The sequence below is a fragment of the Mixophyes fleayi genome, chromosome 5 (genome assembly GCF_038048845.1).
Source record: "Mixophyes fleayi isolate aMixFle1 chromosome 5, aMixFle1.hap1, whole genome shotgun sequence".
Classification (NCBI taxonomy): domain Eukaryota; kingdom Metazoa; phylum Chordata; class Amphibia; order Anura; family Limnodynastidae; genus Mixophyes; species Mixophyes fleayi.
This window is the reverse complement of record NC_134406.1, coordinates 233,129,988-233,156,691: the sequence shown is the minus strand read 5'-3', so window position 1 is coordinate 233,156,691 and position 26,704 is coordinate 233,129,988. Positions and strand designations below refer to the sequence as shown.

Sequence of the window (26,704 nt, the reverse complement as noted above, 5' to 3'; positions counted from 1 at the left end):
GATACATTGACCTTTTCCACTCTATAATATTTCTTTTGTTTTTGCTGAAGCAAAAAAGGATACAATTAATTTTGCATTACATGTGAATTTTATGTATGCATTCAGCACCGTGCTTGTACAAGTCCAGAGAAACGTATGGGAGAGGGAACGTTATATCGTTGCATTTTCTCCATGGTAGTACAGTGGCTTCTTGTCTGTAGAGCTTAGTTTAGGTCCAACATGGCTGCGTTTGTTGCAGTTGATCACGACCCAGTAAAGTTAATATTTATGAATCTGTCAGAGTGTGCGAATCATGACGCATCTGGTTTTGTGGGCTGCAAAATTAAGGGAATTCATTTAGAAAATGCAAATGATCATGCAGCAAAAGTCCACATTCTTTGTTGCCAGATGTTACATAATTATAATTATTATTATTATTATTATTATTATTATCATTTATTTGTTAGGCGCCACAATATTTCCGTAGTGCCGCACACAGTACAAACAGTAGACTATACAGGGTATAACAGTACAGAACAATAAACAAAAAGTACCAATACTTCAGAAACTCCAGGCAGGCTGATGCAATAAACACGGAGCAGAAGAACGGGTAAGGAGACAGGAGGAAAGAGGGCCCTGCTCATGCAAGCTTACATCCTAAGGGAGGGTAAACAGACCAGGCACAAGAGGAGCCAGTTGAGGCAATGGGAGAGAGGGGAGAATGAGCGGAGGAGATGGGGGTTAAGTGGATGGTTGGTAGGCTTTGAGGAAGAGGTGAGTTTTGAGTGCACGTTTGAAGAAGCACAGAGTAGGAGAGAAACGGATGGAGCGAGGGAGGTCATTCCAGTGAAGGGGGGCCGCATGGTAGAAGTTATAATTAAAGTTCCAATATATTTGTCTTTGAGAGTGCACATAACCCATATCCACAGCTCTATAGTGCTTTGTATAAGGGACAAGAAGTCCACAATTTAATTTGCTGGAATCGGTAGAAGTCCAGTGATTAAGAATGATCACAAACTGTTTATTCTGACATACACAGAATAAAGTGTAATATGATTAAGTAAGGAACAGCCTGCCATGCCTACAATTCAGTTGTCCTAGGCCTGAGCTTGTCAACCTGTTCACATATTTTACTCCTATATGAATCAGATACGTCAGATTCTGTGTGTAGTCAGCCAACATCACCCGTTCTAACAGCTTGGCAATGTACTACTCCCTTTATTCCCCTGCTTATTTTCAAAATGCAATAATGTGGGCTGTACAAATTAACTCATGTTAATTTCAGCTTGGGTATTTCAATTGGATACATGTGGGGAAAATCGGTTCACATAATTGAAACGTTGGCAGGTCTGAATGTAGCTGCATCATTTACGGGTGCAATATTGTTATTTATCTTGCCGTGAACACGTTGATACGGCCACTGTGTGGGACCCACACGTTGACGCCTGAAACGCTGTTTACCAAGTTCTTATCTAGAGCTGCAGGTCATGCAGGAAACTAAGTTGCAAACAGTGTTGCTTACCAAGAATTTCAATTTCTATTTTTACTTTATAAAGTGCCAACATATTCTATTTCACTGTACAAGTACAACATTCATAAACATATATACTTCCATTAAATAGCACATTGAGCAATGTGGTTTCTGATTATTTTTTTTATCATTGACATTAGTGTGAAGTCATTTCTTTTTAATGACTCAGTGTCCATTGGTGTCATATAAGATAATTGTCAGCGCTGTGAATGTGTTTCTCCATACTAAACTATCAGTATTTTAAGCATGTTTAAGTTATATAAAAAAAAATGATTGGGAAGAACACCACAAGTATATAAAAAAAATGCCAATGTGAGCCCTTCATTAATTTGCTTCTTTTATGTTGTATAAATTCTGAGGATCTATACCCACAGTGCTTTGTATGTGTTCTACATTTAGCTTGGGCTGGACCAGATGCTGATTACAGCATCATTTGGAATAGGGATCATTGATCCATTCAGAGACCTACACTCTCTGCTGACATGGAATTCTAACTAGACCATCATCGTCATCATTATTTATTTATACAGCGCCACTAATTCCGCAGCGCTGTACAGAGAACTCCCTCACATCAGTCCCTGCCCCATTGGAGCTTACAGTCTAAATTCACTAACATACATACACAGTCAGAGAGACTAAGGTCAATTTGATAGCAGACAATTAACCTACTAGTATGTTTTTGGAGTGTGGAAGGAAACCGGAGCACCTGGAGGAAACCCACACAAACACATGGAGAACATACAAACTCCACACAGATAAGGTCATGACCACTACTTCCTGTATTTTCTTGTCATTCATGGTATATCTGGTGTTCCAATTGCACTATGTATACATCTTTATGGGTATCAATGATCCCTATTGTACATTTTGTGTCTATGCTGAACCATGGATACACAGCTGAAGGAATCCTTAGACTGAAATGACAGACTCTATCATCCAGGGAAGTTCCCTGCTGTTTCCTCTCTAAACATTTAATCAAATCACAATGAGCTGTGTCCATTAATAGAAAATTGCAAGCTGTTGACAATCAGCACCACTTAAGTGGTCTCACTGTCTTGCTGTGAGTAAACACAAAGGACCCTCCCTTCACAATGGGAAGCAAATAAGGAAATTGGCATAATAGGTTCATTGCCAGCTAAAAGATAAGCAGGTCATGCAGTAGTTAAAAGTAAACATGTGCAGCCTTATCTACAATCACAATGCTGGATTGTTAAGGGCTGTCAGCTAACACCTTCCTTAACAACAGTGTTATGCATTTTAGCGGCAGTCAAATAGTTAATGATTTGCAGAGTAAAAAAACACTGGAAACAAATGACAGCACATTATTGTAATGGCTGGTTATATCTTTACTGAAATCAACTTTTAACCAATCTAATGTTTCCTGTTTCACAATAGATATTTCCTTATTTTATTAGCATTTAATGTCCCTCAATTGGACAATAAAACAGAGAGCATATTGTACCTTTTGACAGTGCAGTACTGCTGACAGACACATGCTAATAGAATGCAATGCATCTTTTTTATTTGTACTATTATTATTGAAGTTGATTTGTAAGGTACCACAGGAAACTGGGGAAAACAGGGCACACATAAAATGGGCATACAAGGTAAACAAGATATATGCAGGCATGAAAATAAAGAGTAGAATTGGGATGGTCCTGCTCATGAGAGAGCTTACAATCTAATGGAAAAAGGGCACAGCTGAGACAAGAGGAGTGAGTGTGACTCAGTGTGAGTAGTATAGATCATCATCATCACCATTTATTTATATAGCGCCACTAATTCCGCAGTGCTGTACAGAGAACTCACTCACATCAGTCCCTGCCCCATTAAAGCTTACAGTCTAAATTCCCTAACATACACACACACAGACAGGCACAGAGAGAGAGACTAGGGTCAAATTTTTAATAGCAGCCAATTAACCTACTAGTATATTTTTGAAATGTGTGGGTGGAGACCGGAGCACCCGGAGGAAACCCACGCAAACATGGGGAGAACATACAAACTCCACACAGATAAGGCCATGGTCGGGAATTGAACTCATGACCCCAGCTCTGTGAGGCAGAAGTGCTAACCACTTAGCCACCGTTCTGCCCACAGGATAGCAGCAGGGTAAGGTCTTCTATAGAGAATTCCATAAGTGGGTAACAGCACAGGAGATGTTTTGTAGTTGGGGGTGAAAGGTGGTTATCAGAGACAAGATGTGGAGCTGGTCAAAGGAGGATCTAAGAGGAGGTGAGGGACAGTATTTCAGGATGAGATTTGTCTAAATATCACATGGACATTTTACTTACTGCTTGACCAGTAGTGTTCGCAGGTACCACTAGCCTCATATCACCTTTGCTTTACCTTTCATATTGCACTGAAGACTGAAGTAACCTTTTTTGCCACCTTTGGCCACTATGGGTGGCCTTTTTCAAAATCCTCATCATCACAGAGATCCATGCCACCAGCCTCTACCACATGCCAACTGTGTAAAACATATAAATGTGTTCTAACATGATAAGACCAATGGGAGTCTGTTGCCTCCTGATGCATTAGGGCAGGCGTATGGGGGTTTACCACACCTCTCAGCCTGATTTTACTAAATGCATTTAGTGCACAGCAAAAGATGGGTTGTAAACTACAGCAGTTATTCCAACTGCTAGAGCTGTGCAGTCTGCACTCATGTGAATATTTTATTTTTACTACTTAGAGTGTGGTGGCTTTAATGGACCACACACATGGTACTGGCAACTTTCCACAAGATTTAGCTAGACATTTGCCCTGTTACTGTTTATTTATGTATTGACTGTCCTCGCTGAGTAGTCTCAGGTCTACCTAACGCTTGCCTGTTCCATCCTCCAATCTTTGTTCTTAGAGCCATTGCATTTAGCTGTATATATTGTAGTACAATCCAATTTCAATTTCTAGTCTATTCCCATGGTCAGGTCCCTGCTGTGTTTAACCATTGGAAAGATCAAAGTATTGGAAAACAGTGCCAGACTGTGAAGGACTGAATGTCTTGGTCTATTGAGCTCCTCTGGTTCCCTTCCAGGTCTACCATAATGTCTCATCAAGATAATTTCTCTGTGTGATCTAAGGGGCAGCCTGGTAGTTTGTTCCTAAATTGAAATCAAGCCTACAGGCCCTGGGCGTATCTAAGCTACAATAACATACCCACTTCCAAGTTGCTTAATAAATACAGAGAGTTTGGTGGACATTTCCATTGCTGATCTCACCCCACCAAACATCTATCTCTATAATATGAAGCATAACTCATTCTGTACATAAACCCGATCAAATGCTGTGATTCTCATATCTATACATTCTTCTATCAAATGCTTTCAACATAATTGATGTCACACAACTGTTGTCAGTTAAGTTGCTGATATTTTATTTACGTTTTACTTTAAGAAATATCATGTGAGGCCTCGTATTCCTTTTTTTTCCCCTTATCTAGAGCAGTTGACCTCAAGAGAGGAGTAAAAGGTTATAGGGTCAAAGTCTTTTCCTCCTTGGGTCTCGCTGCTTGCTGAGAGAAGAGTGGCTAGAAAATAGATGTTTTAAAAGTGAGGTTGAGGGTCACCGTTTAATTCTGTTATAGAACAGCTGCTTTGAGTTTTCTTGGACTCCAGACTCCCTCCCCTATCTCAAATCTACTGAAGTCAAAAGGCAAAATATTCAGAAGGCGTTGGTAATGCAGAATATCTGGTTGTAGCATCTATTAAGCAATATTTAAATTGTGTTTTATACATGTATGTTGTGATTCAATATTTGTACACATTTTATGCTACTTTACGGAAACGCTACAATTGTGTACTTATTGTTTTCTGGAAGGAATTCAAAACCCAGGTCATGGAGCGATGGATATTGTACACTGAAGGCAAATCAACTACACGTTAAATATTTATTTTGCCTTGACGGCTAACAGAAAAATAAAAAGTTCTAAAGCAGTGTGTAAACCAGGAGCTAGGCATTCTCAGCAGAGGCATATATTCAAACTAAAATTATCTTATGAAATGAAATTGTTTGCAAATTGGCTATTGAACAGGTCTCAGCAACTGCCCCTGTTTGTTTATCTGCTCTAAAGTTAGTTTACATATTGTTTGTTTGTGTGTTGCGGCTACCCATGATTATAGAACATATTGGCACTGTATGTATTATTCTGGTGCTTTGGAAGAAATTAGTTGTTATTTCTCTAATGTATTATTTTGGATGGTAATTCCAAAATGGTACACATTTCAGGTTGTGGGACACATGTATGAATTTAGAAAAGTGTACACTGTGGGGCAGATTCAGTTCAGATTTCTACAAAAAAAATCCTTGCATGGATATGTTGTCACTCATTTTTGCTTACACCCCATAGAGGTGCGAGCACAAATAAGCGTTCATCTTTACCACGGTGCAGAGGAACATCGTGGCCAATCGGAAAAATATATATATGTGTGTGTGTATATATGTATATGTATATGTGTGTGTGTATGTGTATATATATATGTATATATATATATATATATATATATATATATATATATACTCCAAAAACATACTGGTAGGTTAATTGGCTGCTATCTAAATTGACCCTAGTCTCTCCCTCTCTGTCTGTCCCCCTCTCTGTCTGTTTGTCCCCCTCTGTCTGTCTGTCTGTGTGTGTGTGTGTGTGTGTGTGTCTACATTAGGGAATTTAGACTGTAAGCTCCAATGGGGCAGGGACTGATGTGAATGAGCTCTCTGTACAGCGCTGCGGAATTAGTGGCGCTATATAAATAAATGATGATGATGATGATGAGATATATATATATATATATATATATAAACACCAATGTATAATTTGGATGCCCTGTGTGGAGATAAAAAGTGCGTAGTAGTGTTTTTCCAGCCATTGTACACTATAAGAATTTAGTTAATCATCTCGTTAGTCATCTCAGTGTCTCGCTTGCCATTCTTGGCTCTCTTCCTATGCCTGGATCCTGAGCATTCCTTGGTTTCCTGTATGCAGAATGTCAACATAAGTTGTTATTGTCAGTCATTCCGCAACAGCATTTGATCGCAAAAGCTGAAGCAGCTGTCAAAGTGCAGTGTAAGGTCCACTGTAATGCAAGTGTTTGTTTTAGAAACTGTAAATAAACTCCTTAATGATCTTGCCTAGTGGGATTCTATTGAGTTGTGTGTACCTTAGTAATCAACGTGTACAAATTAATGAGAATTCCTTTTAGTAAATTGCACTAATTTCGATTCACTCATTCTAAAAAACTCTAACTCTATTTATTAGTAACAAGGCTCTTTTGTGTAAGTGGTGCTTGGAAATAACTTTAAACCATCTTATTTAACAAAAAAAAAATAATGAAAGTGAGTCTGATCTGCTCCTTAGCAATTCGTATGTTCAGAATCTGAGCACATGTCACTTTTTTTTTTTTTTTTCTATTTTAACCAAGGCAAAATAAATAAAACTCACAAGTCTGAAATAAATGGAAAACTAGTAACAGATTTTTTTCGGTGTACACTGTTCAGAAACATTGGCCCCGGGCTGTGTTAGTGTGTGGCTCAACAGCAATCAGGGGTCATAATTTCATTGGCGGTTTGCATCGGGTTTAATTTTTGTAGCATGTTACGTTACTGAAAATGTCTGGTTTCAGTTAAGCTAAGTACTGGCTGTGTCGGCTTTAAGCAGCAAGATATTTTAAAGTACCTTGAAGAGTTAGGATACCTTTATGAAGCACATATGCTAATTGTTTTTAGCAGCTTAGTAAATATTGAGAATGGGCTCTAAATAAGAATGTGTAGGTCAGTAAAATGTAATGACAGCTGAATTTTTTTTTTAAGGCACTTAAAAAGTAAAGTGGATATTTTACAAGGCTGCCACCTACAGATTTAAAAGACATGCAATAACATTTCAAGATGAAGATATTCGTTGTCTGCTCCTTTGCGTTAAGTGGTAGACGCAGTAAAATTGTTGGATTCTCCCCTTTTTTTAGGAATGTGACCAGGTTCATATTGATGATGTGTCCTCGGATGACAACGGACAAGACCTAAGGTATGTGCAAGTTTTACAATGAATTGGCGTTCTTATGCAGACAGTGAGCCAACTAAAACTAGTGGTATTATGCCATGAATGTTTTCTGTATTTTGCATCTGTGCCCTGCTTCCCACATAGGAGGATATTTGTGAAAACTGCTCTGCAAATAACTGTGTAGGAAAAGTTGGTATTGTCCACAGCAACCAATCAGATTGTAGCTGTAATTGTTCGCCCCCCTAGCAGGAGCTTGCTGCTGGCAGCTGCACACTATGTGCAGGGTCCATTCGACAGAGACAGGCAGGGAGAGTGTGCTGTCCGGCTGCTCTGATTGTGTTTCAAAAACAATCAGAGCTGCCGGGCAACACACTCTCCCTGCCTGTCTCTGCCGAATGGAGCTGCATATAGTGTGCATATAGTGTCCAGCCGTAGCCTTAGCTGTCAAAAGGGGGACGGGGCTAAATCACCCCCGGTAAAATAATTTTCTAGATCTGCCCCAGTAAATGACCCCAATTTATTTCAAACAGTCATCTGTTTGTGTATGCAGTCTTCAATCGAGAGCAGGCCTGCACAACCTGTGGCCCTCCAAGTCCCCACATAGTGGGTTGGCAAAGCATGCAGGGGCTTGTAGTTTCACAATACCTAGGGGTATATTTACTAAACTGCAGGATTGAAAAAGCGAAGATGGTCTGTTGCATCACTTCGTCTATTTTACTGTGATTCTGCCATCTTTCCTACACCTGACCAGGCTGTGGTTTTCTGCTGTGCACACCACAGCCTCAATGTTTTTGTTTTCTGTATTTTTTGCCTGACCAATCGAAATAAAGAGTTATAAAAAAAAAGAAAAAGTGGAGATGTTGCCTATAGCAACCAGTCAGATTCTAGTTATCATTTATTTAGTACATTCTACGAAATGACAGCTAGAATCTGATTGGTTGCTATAGGCAACATCTCCACTTTTTAAATCCTGCAGTTTAGTACATATACCCCCTGGAGAGCCACAGGTTGTCCAGGTCTGATTTAGAATCTAGTTTCAACAAGATAAAGGGAGGCGATCATTACAGAAGTGGTATTTTATGTTTATGCTTTTAAATATAGGACATTGGCATTCCTCAAAAATATTGTTGATAGTTTTTTTTTATTTATTTTATCTTTGTTTTATTAATTTGAATTCAGTATTTTTGCACAAGTCCACTGTTCCTTTTCAAGAGCCTTCCACAGCGACCAGGTCTCACTTGGTATTGGTCTGTAGACAACGCTATCAGATATTGTGCTTTAATACATCTACATACAATAATACAATTCAGTGAAGCTGAGGAAGAAAGGTTACAGCTCCATACTGTAGGCACAGTTATTCAAGTAACATTTAGACTATTTTGAAAAGTTGTGTCCACACAAGACAAATAATAGCTATTTTCTTGTTTTCTATATTAAATTACATATATTCAGGCATGAATATTTAGGGAGCTATTGGATTCCTCACAGCTATTTCGTTCATGTGGATACCTGTATGTTTCATTCAAATAAAAACTATTTGCAGATCCATGAAAAAAAAAAAAAAATCAGACTTTGCCAGAACAGCTGCGAGAGATTTCTTAGACATTGTCCATATTTTTATGGTTCGTTTGTAGAAGAAATGTATTGGTTTTCTTTAGTTCTAATATTACATGCTAATAAATCACAATACTGTATGTTTAATGGGTTTATTTTTTCACTAATTTAGCACCTATAACTTTGGGACAGATGGTTTTCCTGCTGCAGCTACTAGTGCGAACCTGTGCCTAGCGACCGGCGTGCGCGGAGGTGTAGACTGGATGAGAAAATTGGCTTTTCGTTATAGAAGAGTAAAAGAAATCTACAACACCTATAAAAATAATGTTGGAGGCAAGTAAACATAAGATATATATATGTATATAATATTTTATTGCACGTACATTATGCATGGCTGCCAACATTTAATATAATATGAATGGGAATGTCCTGTTTAGTACTGTCTAGGACCTAGACTTTAGGTGGACCTTTGTCTATTGTCCCAATCATGGTATATTTACTGATCTTGACTATCATTAAACTTTTATTAAAAAAATTAAAAAGTAACGTATAAAGCACATAGAATAAAATTATCCTAATCTATGTTTTTGGTTGATGTTGATGCATTTGGGCAAACCTTCATTTAGTGGCAGGACTATGCCCACTACGGGGGCCTGGAGGATCCAGCGCAGTTGCAATGATGCCACGCTCATTTACAGAACAGGGGTCTTAGGAGTGCAGAGCCTACGGGTCCCGATGAAGCTGTGTTCCTCCCCTGCCTTCACCTGAACCCATATATTCCATATTTAAAAATTTGTTTAACTGAAAGAAAATGCCTTATGAGAACTAGTAATTTCTCATAATGTATCATTCTACCCTTATATATGCAATAAAGAGGTTGTGAAAAAAATCTGTTTGAAACCCACTGACATGTTGAGCTGCATTGCCAGAGGTATAATGACACATACCAGGACTTCATTGCAATATTGTAGTGGAGTTCCCAGTCCCTCCAAGCTGTATGTGAAGAAAAGTGAGATGTGTTTCATCCCAAAATAATATCTAGTTCTGCAGTTCACTGATTGCACTTACAGCAAACTGGCATCGGTGTCTGAATTAGCATTAGCATTAACCAGATACCCATTACACACATTATGTTTGCCTGGCTAAATCACAGTGCAGGTAGATTGAGGGTCACTTAGAGGTTTATTTTCTGTCTGGGAATAGACAAATCCCCCAGTGTTGCTAGGCAGTATAGCAGTTGTATGGATAGAGCTAAAAGCTTGTCTCCTATACCTAACTTGTTTAGTAAGTATTGTTGGATTTAGAATGAATAAATCAGAGGGTGTGGTGTCTTTTCATTAATCAATTGTGCTTTTGAGGTAGATTAAGAAAAATAATAGGCAAGGGTGTGGTCAATCTTAAATTTGTTGCACATGAAATTGAAGGGGTAGACAGAGTTGTAATGTTACTTAGACGGTGTGCTTTGTGTGTCACAGGTCTGCTTGGCCCAGCAAAGAGGGAAGCCTGGCTGCAGTTGAGGGCTGAGATTGAAGCCCTGACAGATTCCTGGTTAACGCTTGCACTGAAAGCCCTGACCTTAATTCACACTAGGTAATGATCTGTTAGTTTGCAATAGAAAACGACCAGCGATGCACTATAAGAATTAGGAACTAATGCATATGTTGTATTCCTTTCACCTAGGACAAACTGTGTAAATATACTTGTCACAACAACACAACTTATACCAGCACTGGCAAAGGTCCTGTTGTATGGATTAGGAGTTGCGTTTCCAATTGAAAACATTTATAGTGCAACTAAAATAGGTGAGTATAAGACAGGAGCAATATACTATTATTTAGTATGACTGTTATGGGAACTAACTGAAGTTATGGAAAAAGCTTGTTTTTTATTGTGTACAATGCATGGCGAGTATGATGCGGGAGCTGCCGGGGGCAGGTGGGCGTGCACGGGGCAGGGCTCCGAAAATCATGTCATTTTGGCCCCGCTGTAAAAATGACATTATGTCAAAGAGGCGGGGCCAAATGTCGTGATTCCCAGTGAAATTAGATTCAGTGACAGAATGTGAAGTAAATATGTACAAAGTGCATCCCACGTTCGCTTATCCTGCTATCCACACTCCCGTCCTTTACTAGGGATAAATATCTGGTCAGTGTAATGTGTAATAGATACAGCCTGCTCATGAGGAAATGCATACAATCTAAACTATGTTAGCTCCATGTAGTAAATAAATTCCATGTTTAAGCATTGTCACGTGCAATTTAAAGATGATAAATCATCAAAAACAGGTGAAACATATTTTGTGATTTTATCTATTTTTTATTGAATGAAAGTGATTTTGAGACACAGTTATGGAATCTCATATTTAGAAACCGGAAGAGTAAATAATTGCTCCAGTTCTGTGAGTATATCATATAGAGGGCCTCGTAAACGATGCCAAAACAGCATAGATGCAGTGTAACATCCTATTTAGTAGTGCATGTACCTCAATTTGCACAAACCTGACTAGATTTCCACCAAAGAGCAGAGGTTTATGGAGGAATATGGCAGCATTTACAGAAGAGTAAAAAATTTTACTAATTGCACCTCAGCTTCATGAGGTAACTTTAAGCTCCATGGATACAGACACATCTACACTTCATCTTAGCCAAGAAACCCTAACATATTACTTTTTTTTACAGAAAGCCTGTGGTGTGTGCTCTTTTCTCTAAGCTCTGTAGTGCAAAATTATAGTTAAGACCCCCCTTGGACAGTTCTTTCTACAATTTCTACTGACCTTAGTGAGGTACCTTTAAACCCCAGGATTACGGGCAAATCTGGTCTAGACAAAAGGCCAAGAAGCAATAACTGATACTTTTCTTACTGCCAGGAAGCTGCTAGAGCAAATGTTGAGCCTACCCTGGTTCTTTGTGTATATCTATAATATAAAAGCGTAGTGGCGTGTGTTAGTCTGTGTGTGTGTGTGGAAAAAAAAAACAAGCTGCAGCGCCACCTGCTGGGCGGAGTTATACACTGACCTACTAAATTCTTAGTGCGTGTGGGGAAAAAAACTCAGAAAGGGCTGAAATTTGGTATACTAAGATGTTTTTAATTTGTTAATTTAATTTGTTAATTGTTAAAAGTGTTTATAAAGATTTTTAAAAAAAAAATATATATATATATATATATATATATATATATATATATTTCTTGAAGGAGAAGTGACAGTTGGGAGTGGTTGGTGGTTGCCGGGGGTGACAGTGGGGAGTGGTTTGTGGTTGCCGGGGGTGACAGAACGAGAGGAGTGTGATACTCAGGACCGCTGAGAGAGATCCCTGTGTCTGGATAGACATCTGGATAGATGTGGCGATAAAGATGAAGGATGAGGTGATGGAGAAAAATGATGAGGTGGTGACATGTGGACAAAACCACGTTAAAAAAGGACGCTTACGTCGGGAAGTAACGCTCTTCCCCTGAGGAGGCCTGGGATAGCCCCAAATGCATGACATGAACCTTTTTAACACCTTAAGTAGCTTGATTTGACTAGAATGCATGAGTATCATGCACGGGTTAACTTGTTTCTATATATGTGGCAACACAGTATTCACAATTTCTTCTTAGAAGATGATGTTTTTTAAGCTATGAAAATGTTCTGTATAGTTAATATCTTATTAACCCCATGTTGGTTACAGCACAACAGCAGCTTAGCATAACCACCAGCCACCCACTAATTTGCACGATTGCTTGCAATACTTTTTCACAATGTGTTTATCCGGAGTGTGCTCGCCTTAATGGCTGGTATAGACCTGGCACTTCTTTTTTAGGTTACACTACTGCCTCACATCTCCTTTATCTTACTATCTAGCTCTATCCTGACGTTTTCCCCATGGACATTTACTTCCAGTTTACGTAGTTAGATAATTATGACCCATGACCTATAATAACAGTCGCATTATCTTGCACAGGTAAAGAAAGCTGCTTTGAAAGGATAGTCCAGAGGTTTGGGAGGAAAGTGGTCTATGTTGTTGTTGGGGATGGCGTAGAGGAAGAGCAAGGAGCCAAAAAGGTAACAAAACCATTTTAATGCAAATACCCCAGAATATAGCCTTGTGAACTAGACATCTCACATACATGAAACTTGACCATGTGATGAAAGTCTAGAAGAGGGCCTTTGATTGACAGCTGTAGAGACCCGAAGCATGGATGACGCTGGAGGAGAATCTAGATTGAGCAGGGATTGATTGTGTAATGAGGTCCTTTGGGTTACCATTATATGTTTATTAACTTATTTAGGCACCCATTTTCTTTACCTTACCCGTCACAACATAAAAATAACTGGTAATTAAGACTATAAAAAATTAAACTTGAAGTACTGCTGCAGTGTTAATTATTGCCAAGCCTAAGGCATACGTAAAATACACTGTACTGGAGTTTATTGTTATGCCTGAAAGCTATCAAGTCCATTCACCCTGTGTAAGCTTGTAATTTGGGTAACACTAAAATAGACTTAAATTTTTGTCATTACTCATACAGATATATGGACAGATATATAATTTATGGTAGATTAATACAGTAGTGAATGTGTTTTGAGATGATTGTAAATTATCATTCTGGAACAGAAAAAGTTGGTTCTTGGAATAGTTAGAACTTTGTAGAATAATAAACTGATAAATATGACTTTCAGGGCCCCAGGGCAAGATTTTCCGCAGGGTTTTCCTCAATGTGTCATTACAATACCAACAAGCAGTACAATGGATACAGGGCATGATATCATGGAAGTAAAGACATCACGGGACAATCTGTGGTATTATAAAGCAGTATTTAATAGGAGTATTGGGCATGGTAGAGTTTGCATCCGCTGCTTCCCAGGTAGTTGCAGCACATGGACAATACATATTGGGAATTCTGCCAATTTCTCATTGTTTCTTAAAGTACTCATGTTTCACTTAACAGTAATTATTTGTCTGTAACTACTGGCCACCATTAAATACTAAACATTTTTTGCTTGCATCATGTTGATTTCTTTTTGTAAATCTTGCAGCATTCAATGCCATTTTGGAGAATAACAAGCCACTCAGATTTAATGGCACTTCACCATGCCTTGGAACTTGAATACTTGTAGCAGGAAAAAACAGCACTTTGGTTCCCAATAGAAATCCATTACAGACGTTACATAAAACAGACGTTCCGGGGTCCCTATGAAACAGTGTCGTTTTACCGTACTGTTGTGGAATTCCTACCGAAAGCGCCGATCTTCTGTTTGAATCACTGCTGATAATTTAAGCAATGGAACTTTAAAAGGGAGAAAAGCCGAGTAAATTAAAGAACAGTCGCCTGCATTGCAGTTCTACAAACAAAATAAAGGGTTCATACCTGTGAAGGAAACAAAGGACAGACCTTGCAAGTTCATTACAGACTTTGGGATTTCCACAAAAAAGGAAGTTGACCATGGGAATAGCAGGTTTTACTGCACATTAAACAGCTATGCTAACGTCACTTAGTATAGTGCTCTGAAAGTTTACTGTCTGCATTATTTATGAATGGACATTTCAGCTTGACACACAGATATACGATAAGGCAAACAAGGTACTAATGGTCTCTCCTTATGACTCAGAAATTACTTTGTGCAAGAGAGTCTGAAGGAGGCTTAAGTAGTTCCACAAGAGCTGGGGCATACGCTGCCTACCTCTCCTCTAAAGTATGTAAACTGTAATTTAAGAACTTATTATGTACATCACTGAGACAATCATGTACAGAAAGATTTTTGTGTAAATTTGTAATAATGGATTCTTTTAGGTAAATATTATTAAGGTAGCGATGCCTTGGTAGGCCAGATATGCAGGGCTGCGTGTGTACAAACTGTTGTGCAGTGCCTTAAGAAAGTGTTAGTTATAAATATGTAGATAATGGGGGGATTGTTGATTTATTTTTTTTCTTTACTGTAGTTAAATTTGTTAAGACCAAAAGCATAGATGTCAAGTGTCAATAACAACTTACTCATACTTGCCTACTTTTTTGGACCTCTCCCCCAGTAGATCCCAGAGGATAGTTCCAGGGACAAATGCAGGGGAGTGATGACGCAATTGGCATCATCAAGGACCCCCCTCCTCACTGCCCAACAATGTGAGTTGAATCATCACAAAGCGGATTGTGGGGCCTTGATGGCAAATTGCGGCGACAAAGCCCCGTCCACTTCATAAGAAAGTGAAGGAGGATCCGAAGAATGCATTTACTGTTTTGTTCTTTGATAGGCACATATACTGTGCAAGCATACATCAGCATCAACATACACATAAACCGGTTCACACAGCACACATAAATATTTTAAGGTTTTTTTTCCGTTTATCAGTAATTAAAAGATGATAAATGTGTGACATGATTTTTTCTATGCAATTAAAATGTTTCAAAAATGTACACTGGCCAGTTAAATTCCCTGAGGCAAGAATATCAACATTACAAAGTATGCCGTTTCATTGCAAATAATGTGTAAGTGTGTGATACGAGCATAAAACCTAAGAAATCACAAATTGTGATCACAATTACATAAGTCCGAACATGCAGAGGGGTATGGAAGGGTCTGCCCATCCCTCTCCCAGCCTCAGCGAGAGCTGACTAAATAAAGACATAAGGGGGTAAATTTACTAAACTGCGGGATTGAAAAAGTGGAGGTGTTGCCTATAGCAACCAATCAAATTCTAGTTATTTATTTAGTACATTCTACAAAATGACAGCTAGAATCTGATTGGTTGCTATAGGCAACATCTCCACTTTTTTAAACCCACAGTTTAGTAAATATACCCCAAGGACTCGAATGTCAAATGGATTCCAGACACAGACAACTTCTCCTGCATCTTGTGTCTTCTGCTCCCAGTGTAATCAAACACTGCCGTATAGATTTTGATTATTTTATATAGCAAAATATTCACGTCTGGGTAGATACACATGGTTTCTTGCTTTGTGCCTGTAATACGGTCAGTATCCGCTGCGGTCACTATATCTTAAATAACTGTGAAAATATAGATCATTGATCTCTTTTGTGAAGGGGATGTGCGTACGCAATGACATTTTCCAGAACATTTGATAGACAATGAACACCGATATCTGCTAGTTGCGTTCATGGTCTGTCAAACTTTTCGTAAATTATCAGTGTGCTGATATCTCATTTATTATAGAGATCAATGATCTCTATTTTCACAGTCCAAGTTCTGGTGACTGCAGCTTTATCAGAACATATAATGGGTTGCACTTTTTGCATGCAACTTAATATATTCAGGTGCCTGCAAAATGTGGTGATTCGTATCCTCATAGCCAGAGTACATGTTAAATTTAAAAAAAAAAATAAAGAAGGAGTTCCAGGTCATTATGCCAAAAGTAGGTACTTTCAATTAGTTGCAAAATTAACTTGGAACAAACTTGAAAACAGACAGCAAAATCTTTCCATGTAGTGCACAGATTGCTAAACTATTTGTTTGTTCTGTGGGAAGAAAAAGCTCTTAATTTTTCTCCCATACACATTTTGCCGTGTACCGCTATTCAGTTATTCCCAAAGGCGCAAGCCCATACAAGAATTTACTTGCAGGAACAGAGTATCTTTAAGACCTCCAAGGACTAAGTGATATATTCCTGTTCTTAGATTATACAAAACAAGTTATAATTATCAGTAGGTCAATATACATCGGTAAATTGGCAGTTTTTGATATAGATCTTCAGATCTTTAAAGTAATTAGCACATCAGTAATCTGGTATGTTCACATATGTTTTTACCTGCGGAGTACTCACTGCAGTAAATTAAATGGCTGGAGGTGTTTTTTGACATTACTAACCTCCTGCCCAGTTTGTCAGTATCTCTAATCATCTGTGCTGTAAGGTTTAGATGCTTGGATTGGCTTTATATTGGCCTAGCGCCAATGATTTTAGACTTGCCTATACATTGACATACAGAAGTTGGCTGATTCTAAAATGATCCATGTTGCTGTTAACATTCTAAGGCTCTGATTGGCTGATTGTTCTAGCCTCTATATGCATCATCTGCAAAGAAAGAATACAATAGCCAAACACACCTAAAATTAAAGCTGTCACTTTAGTAAACAATTCCTATTAACTGCAAACTGTAGCTGTTATGATATACTTATTAATTTGTTCAAAGTGAAAATAAATCTCACTTTGGTTTGCTTGAAATCTAGCTCCATACAACGAAACTTAATTCAGTTCATCTATACAAAACAAATCACCCTAAACCGAGGACTTGTATTGCTGCTAGAATAACTAACTTGTGGATCTTAAAAATTGCGTTACTTTTATTTCTTATGGAAAAAAACACAGGGATTACTTTCTTTTTTTACAGTTCTTAAACTACATTGAATATTTCAGCCGCATTGTACAAATAAAGCATGCTGTATCCTCATATATGTACAGTTTTTCTCTTCATTACATTTTGTGTTAAATTAATAAATTTAATTTGTGAAATATGAAATTGTGCTTAATTTTATTTTTTACATATACCTATTGTAATTATTATTGTATTAACTTTGTTATTTTTGAAGATTCTGTAAAAAGATAGAAAATTGAAATCTTTGGAAAAAGAGTAAATCATTTTAAATAAAACTAGAAGAATACAATTAAGAATTCATACCTTTTTATTTATTACATGCTTCAGCAAATGCCACGTCATATGGATTAGGATTGACTTGATAACATTTAATATTGTATTTTTGTCATTTTTTATTTAATTGCAATGAAGTTCCTAAAATGTTCCACTTTGGGGACTGACAGGAGAGATGATGTAATGAGGAGTATATCGCATTGTGTTCAGAATTTATACACTGCAGTATGTGTTGGCTATGGTTATCGAACCTTTAGTGACAGTACATTTTGACTCCGTCACTGAGATATTACACTGTATTACATTACAGGTGCTAAATTGCTTTTTTTCCCCCTCTGTTCTGCACTATGTACTAAGCAGTAAAACAAATGGAATCATCTCTCCTTGTACAATAGATAGCACATAATATAGCAAACTCTATATTTTCGTTCCAGGAAAGTATTGAAGTTTGAAGGAGTCTAGCCAGGTGAGGACATAGCACAGTCAGTAGCCTGACTCAGAATCCCACTCGAATGTGCTACATTACATGATCTTTCTGAGGTCAACAGGGCTACGCTTAAAATAGACTGCAAAAGGCATTAGGACAGTGTTGGCTAACCTGTGACACTACAGGTGTTGTGAAACTACAAGTTCCAGCATACCCTTCCAGCAATAAGCTGCTATATATTGGCAAGGCTTGCTGGGTCTTGTAGTTTCACAACACCGGGAGTGTCACAGGTTAGCCAACACTGCATTAGGCAATAGAGAAATGCAAAGGCAATGCAGAACCTGGTCACAGGTTCTGTTTGAGCCACATGACTTTGTTTGGGACCATAGTAATTATGCTTCTTGCGATTGGCTGCTTCCAGTGATGCACATAATACATTTTGAAGGATTTATCCAAATACCATATTGTACAAAATATTCTTCCAAATATCAAACAGAATCCAATGCATAATTTGCATATTAATAGAAAGCAGGAGGCACATGAACAATAACATGTAAATTGTAATTTTAGGTATTGGAAATTGCACAATACAATGGCATGAAATCAGGGTTAAGGTTAGTCTGGTCAAAACCCAAAGATCAAGCCAAACTCAAATATGACTAAAAACCCATAGGAAATGACCAATCATGGCCATCATCATCATCTTCCTCATCCTTTATTTATATAGCGTCACTGATTCCACAGCGCTGTGCAGAGAACTCATTCATTTCAGTCCCTGCCCCATTGGAGCTTACAGTCTAAATTCCCTAACACACAGAGAGAGAGAGAGAGAAAGGGAGACTAGGGTCAATTTTAATAGCAGCCAATTAAACTACTAGTATGTTTTTTGGAGTGTGGGAGGAAACTGGAGCACCCGGAGGAAACACAGGGAGAACATACAAACTCCACACAGATAAGGTCATGGTCGGGAATTGAACTCATGACCCAAGTGCTGTGAGGCAGAAGTGCTAACCACTTAGCCACCATGCTGCCCGACTAAAAACCCATAGGAAATGGCCAATCATGGCCATTAGTTACAACCACCAGGCTGCACATCAACCCTAAGGGATGGCTAAAGAAACGACTGTAACGAGGACCGAGATGCCTCTCGGCACCCTTTATACCACCAGCCCCTGAAAAAACCTCAGTGTGGAAGTAGTCTATAACCTTGTAAGGAAGATCACACTACAATTAGTTTGGATGACTTACTATTAACTTGAACTGTAGTCCCCCCTTCCTCTTCTCTTTTGTTAGTACAGTCCATGTGAACTTTTCTTCAATCTCACAAAGAAACATGAATTAACACAAGACTCCAAATGCAGCCTTTCATAAGTGTCATTACAATAATCTTTTCACTCTAATTTTCAGTAATTTAGTGTACAGTATACATATTTTCACATATATCACAGCAACCAGGAAGTATTGGAAAATAGGCATGTCAACAAAGGTGAATTTGGGGCCCTGGGCCAGTAATTTCATGGAGCCCTTTCCATAGCCCCTGAAATGGGCAAACCAGGCTTGTGACTCCTCCCACTACACAGGCTGGTCAGAGACCCCCAGGCAGACCCCGGTTATGGGACTTTGTATCTGCTCCCCTACCTCTCTGCGCCATTGCCACTAGGATGTGTGAGCAAAGCCACATTACACATTACTTTGGCAGACACTATTTTCAGGGTTTCCGCCGTCCTATGCTACTTTTGCGCTCTTAGGGGCGTACTCAATTGTTCCTCCGGCCGCCGGAAAAACTGGCGCTCTAAAACTATTATCGTTTATACAGTAATTACTCGCTGAATTTCATCTCGCAGCTCCCTGAGCTGCGGGATGAAATTCAGCGAGTAAACTACCGTATTAACGGTAATAGTTTTAGAGCGCTAGTTTTTCCGGCGGCCGGAGGAACAATTGAGTACGCCCCTAAGAGCGCAAAAGTAGCATAGGACGGCGCAATATTACCGCATAAACGGTAATAGTTTAAATGCGCTCGTTTTTCCAGCGGCCGGAGGAACAATTGAATACCCCCCTTAATCTCCCCAGAGCTCACCAAACCCAACCTCCGCAAGCCACATATTTAAAAAAAAAAATATGTATCCTACCAGTAATTAACAGTAATGGTGGATTTTAAGCAAACAGACATTAGCACACTTGTTCTACCAACTCCAGTAGAAATATATGTAACTATAATATATGTACCTCTTACTTGTGTCCATTGAAAATGAAAAGTTAAAAAAAAAATGAAAGGAAACATTAAATTACAGAGGGCTAATAGGAACTTAACAAAACATTTGCCTGTTTTGAAAACTACTGATAGATGTATTTGCCTCGCCAAAAAAAGAATTTAACATTAAAACAAGAGCAGTAAATTGACTTCATTCAGAAAATTGAATGCAAGCAGAAATCAAGATACACAGCGTGAAAAAGTTGGTTTTCTTGATATACTGTATATCCACAACCTGTGTCTAAGGTGACTAGATCGGCCATGTAAAATACGATGCAGCATAGCTAGGCAAATATTCATTTGGATCCCTGCTACTATACTGTAGTTTGACTTACAAGCATGAGAACTAAATTGAGTGCAGCCATGGAGCCTGTGTATTCCATGTGTGTGTACAGCGTGTGGTTGACCTGACTGCCTGACTGCCACATGGATCTTGATGGACATTACCTTCAACCATCTTACATAAAATATGTTTACTTCTGTTTCATTTGCTGAATGTGTATCACTGTGCCGTAGTATATGTTTGTGCTGTGAATAAAGTTTGTCAATTTAGTATAATGACATAACTACTAGATGCCAGTGCTTTATAGTTACAATACTGCATTTTGTAGATTCTGGGTCCCTGTAACACGGGCCTTAGACAACTCCACTTGGCAACTCTACTTGGATAATAATAGGCACGGAAATTGAAATGAGACATCCCCCATCAGTTTTGGGAGACATGTATGCATAATTTCGTTATAGTATGTCAAAACAATGCAGTGGTTATACCCAGCCAAAGGACTATATAGAGTCCAATTTCAGCTGGTTTCCCCTCAGTTGTACCAGAGTGGAGAGCTGGTGTAACTGTGCCCCTTATTAGGGACTAGGACACAGAGGGATGTGGTATGAAGCTTAGCTCACTCCAAGATTGATGAAAAATAAACCATCTTTATTTTAATCTCCAGGAGGGTCAAGGCAACTTCAACAAAAATGCCACTCAATAGTAAAGGGCACATTAACATTTAAAGAGAAACAGATAGACAATAACTAACTAATATCCCATGGCTTTAGCCTCACTCACAAAGGGTATAGAATGATAGTACAATTGTCTAATGCTCCAAAAATATCCACAAACTCACTGACTAAGAGTCAGAGTCAATGTACTTTGCAAAGCGTTGTACATTGTCTATGGCCGCATACTTACAGTACCCCGTTAACAGCACCGATAACACAGTCGCGCTCGCCAGTGACATCATGACCTGCTGCCGCCGTCTTCAGTCGTCACGATGCCTCCAAGTCGTTGCTCACAGCAGTCGGGAAGGAGCCTGGTCGGGAAGCAGGAGTTCGTTTTCACCACGTCGGGGTAAGTCTGGTCGGGGTAGTCAGCATCGACATGCTGACTACCACCACCTTACGCAATAACAACAGCATACTGGACGATGCAAAACTGTTCTATAACACATACTGACTCAATTCTGTTAAAGGGTAAGACAATCAGGACTGAGACTTCTCATGTGTATAGTCTTTATAAAGCCCTCACTCTTACAAATTTGGATTTGCGTTTCTCTGTTGGCGCTTCAAGGAGTCTTCTTTTGTTTCCCTTTTCAGCAATTGCAGCTTTGTCCCTTACTGTCCTACCTTCCTCAACCCATTGACTTCAGCCTTGTCCTTCATAGTTCTACCTTCTCTAACCCATCAACTTCAGCTTTGTCCATCACAACCCGTCCTTTCATTACTAAGCGGCTTGGCCATAAGTGGCGTGTCTCGGATAGCTATTCCACCCAAATTGTTCTCTCCTGGGAACAACCAGCACAGTGACACATATACTGCACTGTCCCTCTAACTGTCAGTCATACATTGCACAGAGAGCCCTCTATTGCCAGACACTCATTGCACAATATACTGCAACCCCCCTCCCATTGAGAGCCATATATTTCAGAAAGATAACCCCCATTGACAACCATACAGACACTCATTTGCTGACCATTTTCTCACCTATCTCAGCCACATAATAAAGAGATATTTGCATTGTGTAGATACCCTCTGCACTCTATTTTTAGTAGAGCTGCTCAGGCTCAGTTCCCCAAGAACCCAACACACCCGAACTTAGCAGATCTGAGTACTGAGCCGGCACGGCATTGAAAATGAGGAAAAACGTCATTGTTATAGAATCTAAACTTCCCGAGATCTGATGACATAAGTACCACCCTCCACGGCAATCCAGCACTATTTCACAGAGGGACACAGAAGGGGTAGTTCTTGGCAGTCTCTAGTGCAGTTGGGCAGCGTCATAGGTAGAATAGAAAGAGGAGGGGTAGCATTGTTCAAAGTCTCCAGTGGCATTCAGGAGAGCTCCATTGCTCCATTGCTAATTGTCATTGCTGAAATAGAAATAATAGGGCTGGCAGGCTTGTTCTAAATCTGCAGTCACATTGTACTGTGTTATATAGCTAACACACAAAGGGGAGAGCTCCATTGCTCTATTGCTCATTTTCATTGCTGAAATAGAAATAATAGGGCTGGCAGTCTTGGTCTAAATCTGTAGTTACATTTTACATTTTGAAAAAATGCAAAATTATGTGATTTTAGCAAAAGAAAATTGGGATTTTAGAAAAAAAATAGAGATCCAAAACCAAAACCAAAACACGCAGGGGCGGTTTTGCCAAAACCAAAACACGAAGTCAATCCAGATCCAAAACCAAAACCAGAGCACGGGGGTAGGTGAACATCCTAATTTTTAGCCATATAATGCAGGGAACCACTTGCCTGTCTTTCCTTTCCCCATGCTATTTACTAAAATCTGTGTGCTGTGCCTTCACACTGTCAGCATCTCCATGTCACGTACAGACTTTCAGGAGGTTCAGGGTCCATCAGCACTATGAGCACTTTTTCTGAATGCATAGAAGCACTGATGGAGCTGAATTACCCCAGAACCTCCTGGCAGCATGCTGGTCACATAGAAGTGACAGGTTCAGGAGCCCTGGATGAGACTGGCACTGTGGAACAGCAGGGCTGACAGAAAGGGCTCTCAACACCTCTGCTGTCATATAGAGACCACTGAGCTGGTCCACCATTGTAACGGCTGGAGATGAGTTGTCCTACTGGGCACAGGTAATATATTGCTTGATCCATCGGGCATGATGATAAGATAACAAACATGTTCATGACTGTTAATGACTTTTTGTTACTGCAAAAATGATTTCCTATCCTTCCGTAAAAGTATATAAAACACTTAGACATAAAATTAGGCAGTTTCCTAACATTTTACTGCTAGAGCTCGTATAATACATTTTTAGCACATAATGTTTGTGATACCGTATTTGCCGGCGTATAAGACGACTGGGCGTATAAGACGACCCCCATCATTTCCACTCAAAATATAGAGTTTGTTATATACTCGCCGTATAAGACTACCCCCTCTTCCGCATACCTTCCACACACCAAATAAAACGTAAAAGAACATCAGATTTGATTTCAACATGTTAATTTATATTTGAATGCCTATGACATGCAGGAAAACTGTCACAAGGCTGTATGTTATCAAACATGTACAGTAAACATAAAACAGGCAAAGTTTACAACTTTAAGTTTAAAACTTGCATCATATTTCTTTCTTTTTGCTGGTGCCATGATAGGGTTGATAGGGGTTTGACTGCTGGACATTTTATATGCTGTATTGTACTGTACAATGGTGCAGTACTGTGGTTGGCTGTTGGCTGTATACAAAGCCTGATTGGATTGGTCCCTGCTCCCTGTCTGCCCTCCCTGTCAGCAGAACGGGCCGGTCACGCCAAAAAGGCTGGCACCCCTGTATCGCTGCTGATGCTCGCCGCAGCCGCGCTGAAGACCCGCCGCCCGGATACCGCGCGATACTGGACCCGGTGTATAAGACGACCCCCCACTTGGAGGCATGTTTTTCAGGGCAAAAAAGTAGTCTTATATGCCAGCAAATAGGGTAAATACATGGGCAGTCTGTTCTAGGAAAAAACAGTATAGCATATGAAGTTCAGTAAATTAAATTTAGTATTGTATGAATTTGGGACTATTAAATTAACTTATATATTGTTCAGAAGCTGCATGGAAACTACTTCTTAACTTTTGTTCCTTAAATACCCTTTCAAAGTGTTAGGTGGTTACTAAGCAGAAAATATTTGGTGTTTTCCTAACTTTTCTCTGCCCTTGTTTCCCAATCAAGTAACCAGATAACCCCTGGGGAGGACCAACACTGATATAAACATGTTCTGTATTTGTATTTCTCAGTTTAATATTTACAGGAAAATATCACAGGCTGTATACAGTGCAGGCACGGATCTTCTGATCAGCACGACTGTAAATATTATTCTGACTGACCGTAGAGAAAGTCCAGGCTTACAGTAATTAGACAGAAAGTGCTTAATAAAGGCAACATAACGGAAACATTTTTGGGAGGAAATACATAAAACTGTATTATAGAAATAGAAATAGGACCTTGCTTCACATGATATAAATGGTGCTCATAGTTTAAAAGTGTTCATGCCACCATGAATTAAGGGCTTGTTCACACCTATGTAATGGAAAATATGTAAGATGCATGAAAACTAGCATGCACCTCAGATGCGATTTTGGTGATGCCTTTTGAACGCATTTTCCAAGCACTTTGGATGCATTGCTCCTTTACCAATACAATCTGGTACTGGTAGCGAGTATTAACGCATGATAAATATGTTAATACCTGCACAATGTTAACATTTTAGAATACAATGATTTAAATGTGCCATAAGAAACTGACTGCAGCCGGCTGTAATCTCTACCTCCCTTCCGGTGGTAGTCTCTTCACCAATGCTGTTGGCAGACAATCACGACCACTTTTTCATGATGGATGCTTGTAATTGGCTGTCAATGAAGGGGAGTCCTGGCCTTGATCATCTTTAATGTGCTTTTCAGCCGTATGGTAGAAGCATAGCGTATACTGTAGGTGTAAATGAGTTCTTGTAATTATGGATTAAATTCATTGTATGTAAAGAAAATAATAGATTTTCTTTCTTAATCTTATGTGATGACCCGGAGCTATTTAGATGCCTTGTGGTAACATGCCAGTTTATGCGTTATTTCTAATAATTTTCGTCATGGTAGGTGAACCTTTCTTGTAACCTGGCTCCTACCACAAAACCCTCATCCAGGCATGCACACATATGGAGATAGAAACATAGAATCAGCAATAGTGAGTTAAACAAATTCTGCTTGCTAAATGTACTTATTGTTACGTGATATGTACATGTGATCTGCTGTATAGATATTGCATCCAATACATATACTTGGACTAATCTGCTGTCAATGGATATTATCAAATGTACTTGGAAGATAAACTTGACTGAAGGTGGAGTTGCGCTTTAACAAAAATGAAGTTGCTGACGTACTCACCGTGTATAACTGCACATTGTTCTCTTCCACCTACAAACTCTTGTGTTGCCTGGTCTGTCACCAGTACGAGCCTCATTGCATTTGAATGGGTAGTGTATGACACAACAACTGTGTACCTCCTTCTACGTCAATGTAAAGAGCATAATGGAGTTAACTGTAGTAATTGATGGAGAAGGCAATAGTAGGAATAACTCTTCTTACGGGTATTAGGGACTAGAACAACCCTGATTAAAGCAAACGAGCAGAGCCATAATTAAACATTTATTGAATAGAGTTTCTAAAAAAAATCCCATGACAGAAAACTATCTTTATGCCCTCCTACATGCTTCTATGTAACAACATTGGTTTTTTTCTGTCAATGTAGACATACAAAAACATAATGAAAACAATGTAAACATACTACTTGGTCTGTTTAATCTAAAGAATTTCAACATGAACTTTTACATCAACCACATATAAACATACACCTAACAATGATTAAAAGTACATTTTCATTAATTTACCTGTTACTCTTTCGCTATACATTTTTTTCCAGTCTTCAATTCTTCAAGAGTGTAATTCTTCATTTTTTCCAGTCTTCAATTCTTCACAAATTGACGGCTGACTTCTGACGGTAGAAGAGGAATGGTTTGTAATTTAGGGAACCTTTGGCCCTGCTGACTGAGAGCAGGTTGTTTGTGAAAAGGAAATCCTTCACTATGCTGGCTGGCCATACACATCATCATCATCAACATTTATTTATATAGGGCCAGCAAAATCCGTAGCGCTTTATAATTGGGAACAAACATTGATAAGACAATACTGGGTAATACATATAGAGAGGTAAGAGAACCCTGCTTGCAAGCTTACAATCTATAGGACAATGGGAGTTAGAAACACAAGGGCATGTGCTACATCATATTGCACAATGGACCAGATAGAATGCAAAGGTAAAAGTATTGAGTGGGCTGTGTGTGTGGCAATGTTGGTCAGAGAGTTGTTGTCTTGCGATAGCTGTGTAGAGGATGGTA

The 26,704-nt window shown here is 39.0% G+C and overlaps 1 protein-coding gene across 8 annotated transcripts in view; it reads left to right on the top strand.

Annotated features, from left to right (window-relative positions):
* The window catches only part of EYA1 (EYA transcriptional coactivator and phosphatase 1), an 81,051-nt gene extending 63,620 nt beyond the window's left edge, over positions 1 to 17,431 (top strand). For all 8 annotated transcript variants that reach the window (XM_075213636.1, XM_075213642.1, XM_075213641.1 and 5 more), the window contains 6 exons: positions 7,468 to 7,526; positions 9,229 to 9,389; positions 10,532 to 10,646; positions 10,737 to 10,858; positions 12,998 to 13,098; positions 14,074 to 17,431. In XM_075213636.1, the coding sequence (XP_075069737.1) occupies positions 7,468 to 7,526; positions 9,229 to 9,389; positions 10,532 to 10,646; positions 10,737 to 10,858; positions 12,998 to 13,098; positions 14,074 to 14,154 (639 nt within the window). In that variant the 3' untranslated portion in view covers positions 14,155 to 17,431. The remainder of the gene's footprint in view (positions 1 to 7,467; positions 7,527 to 9,228; positions 9,390 to 10,531; positions 10,647 to 10,736; positions 10,859 to 12,997; positions 13,099 to 14,073) is intronic.
* Positions 17,432 to 26,704: the final 9,273 nt, after the last annotated feature.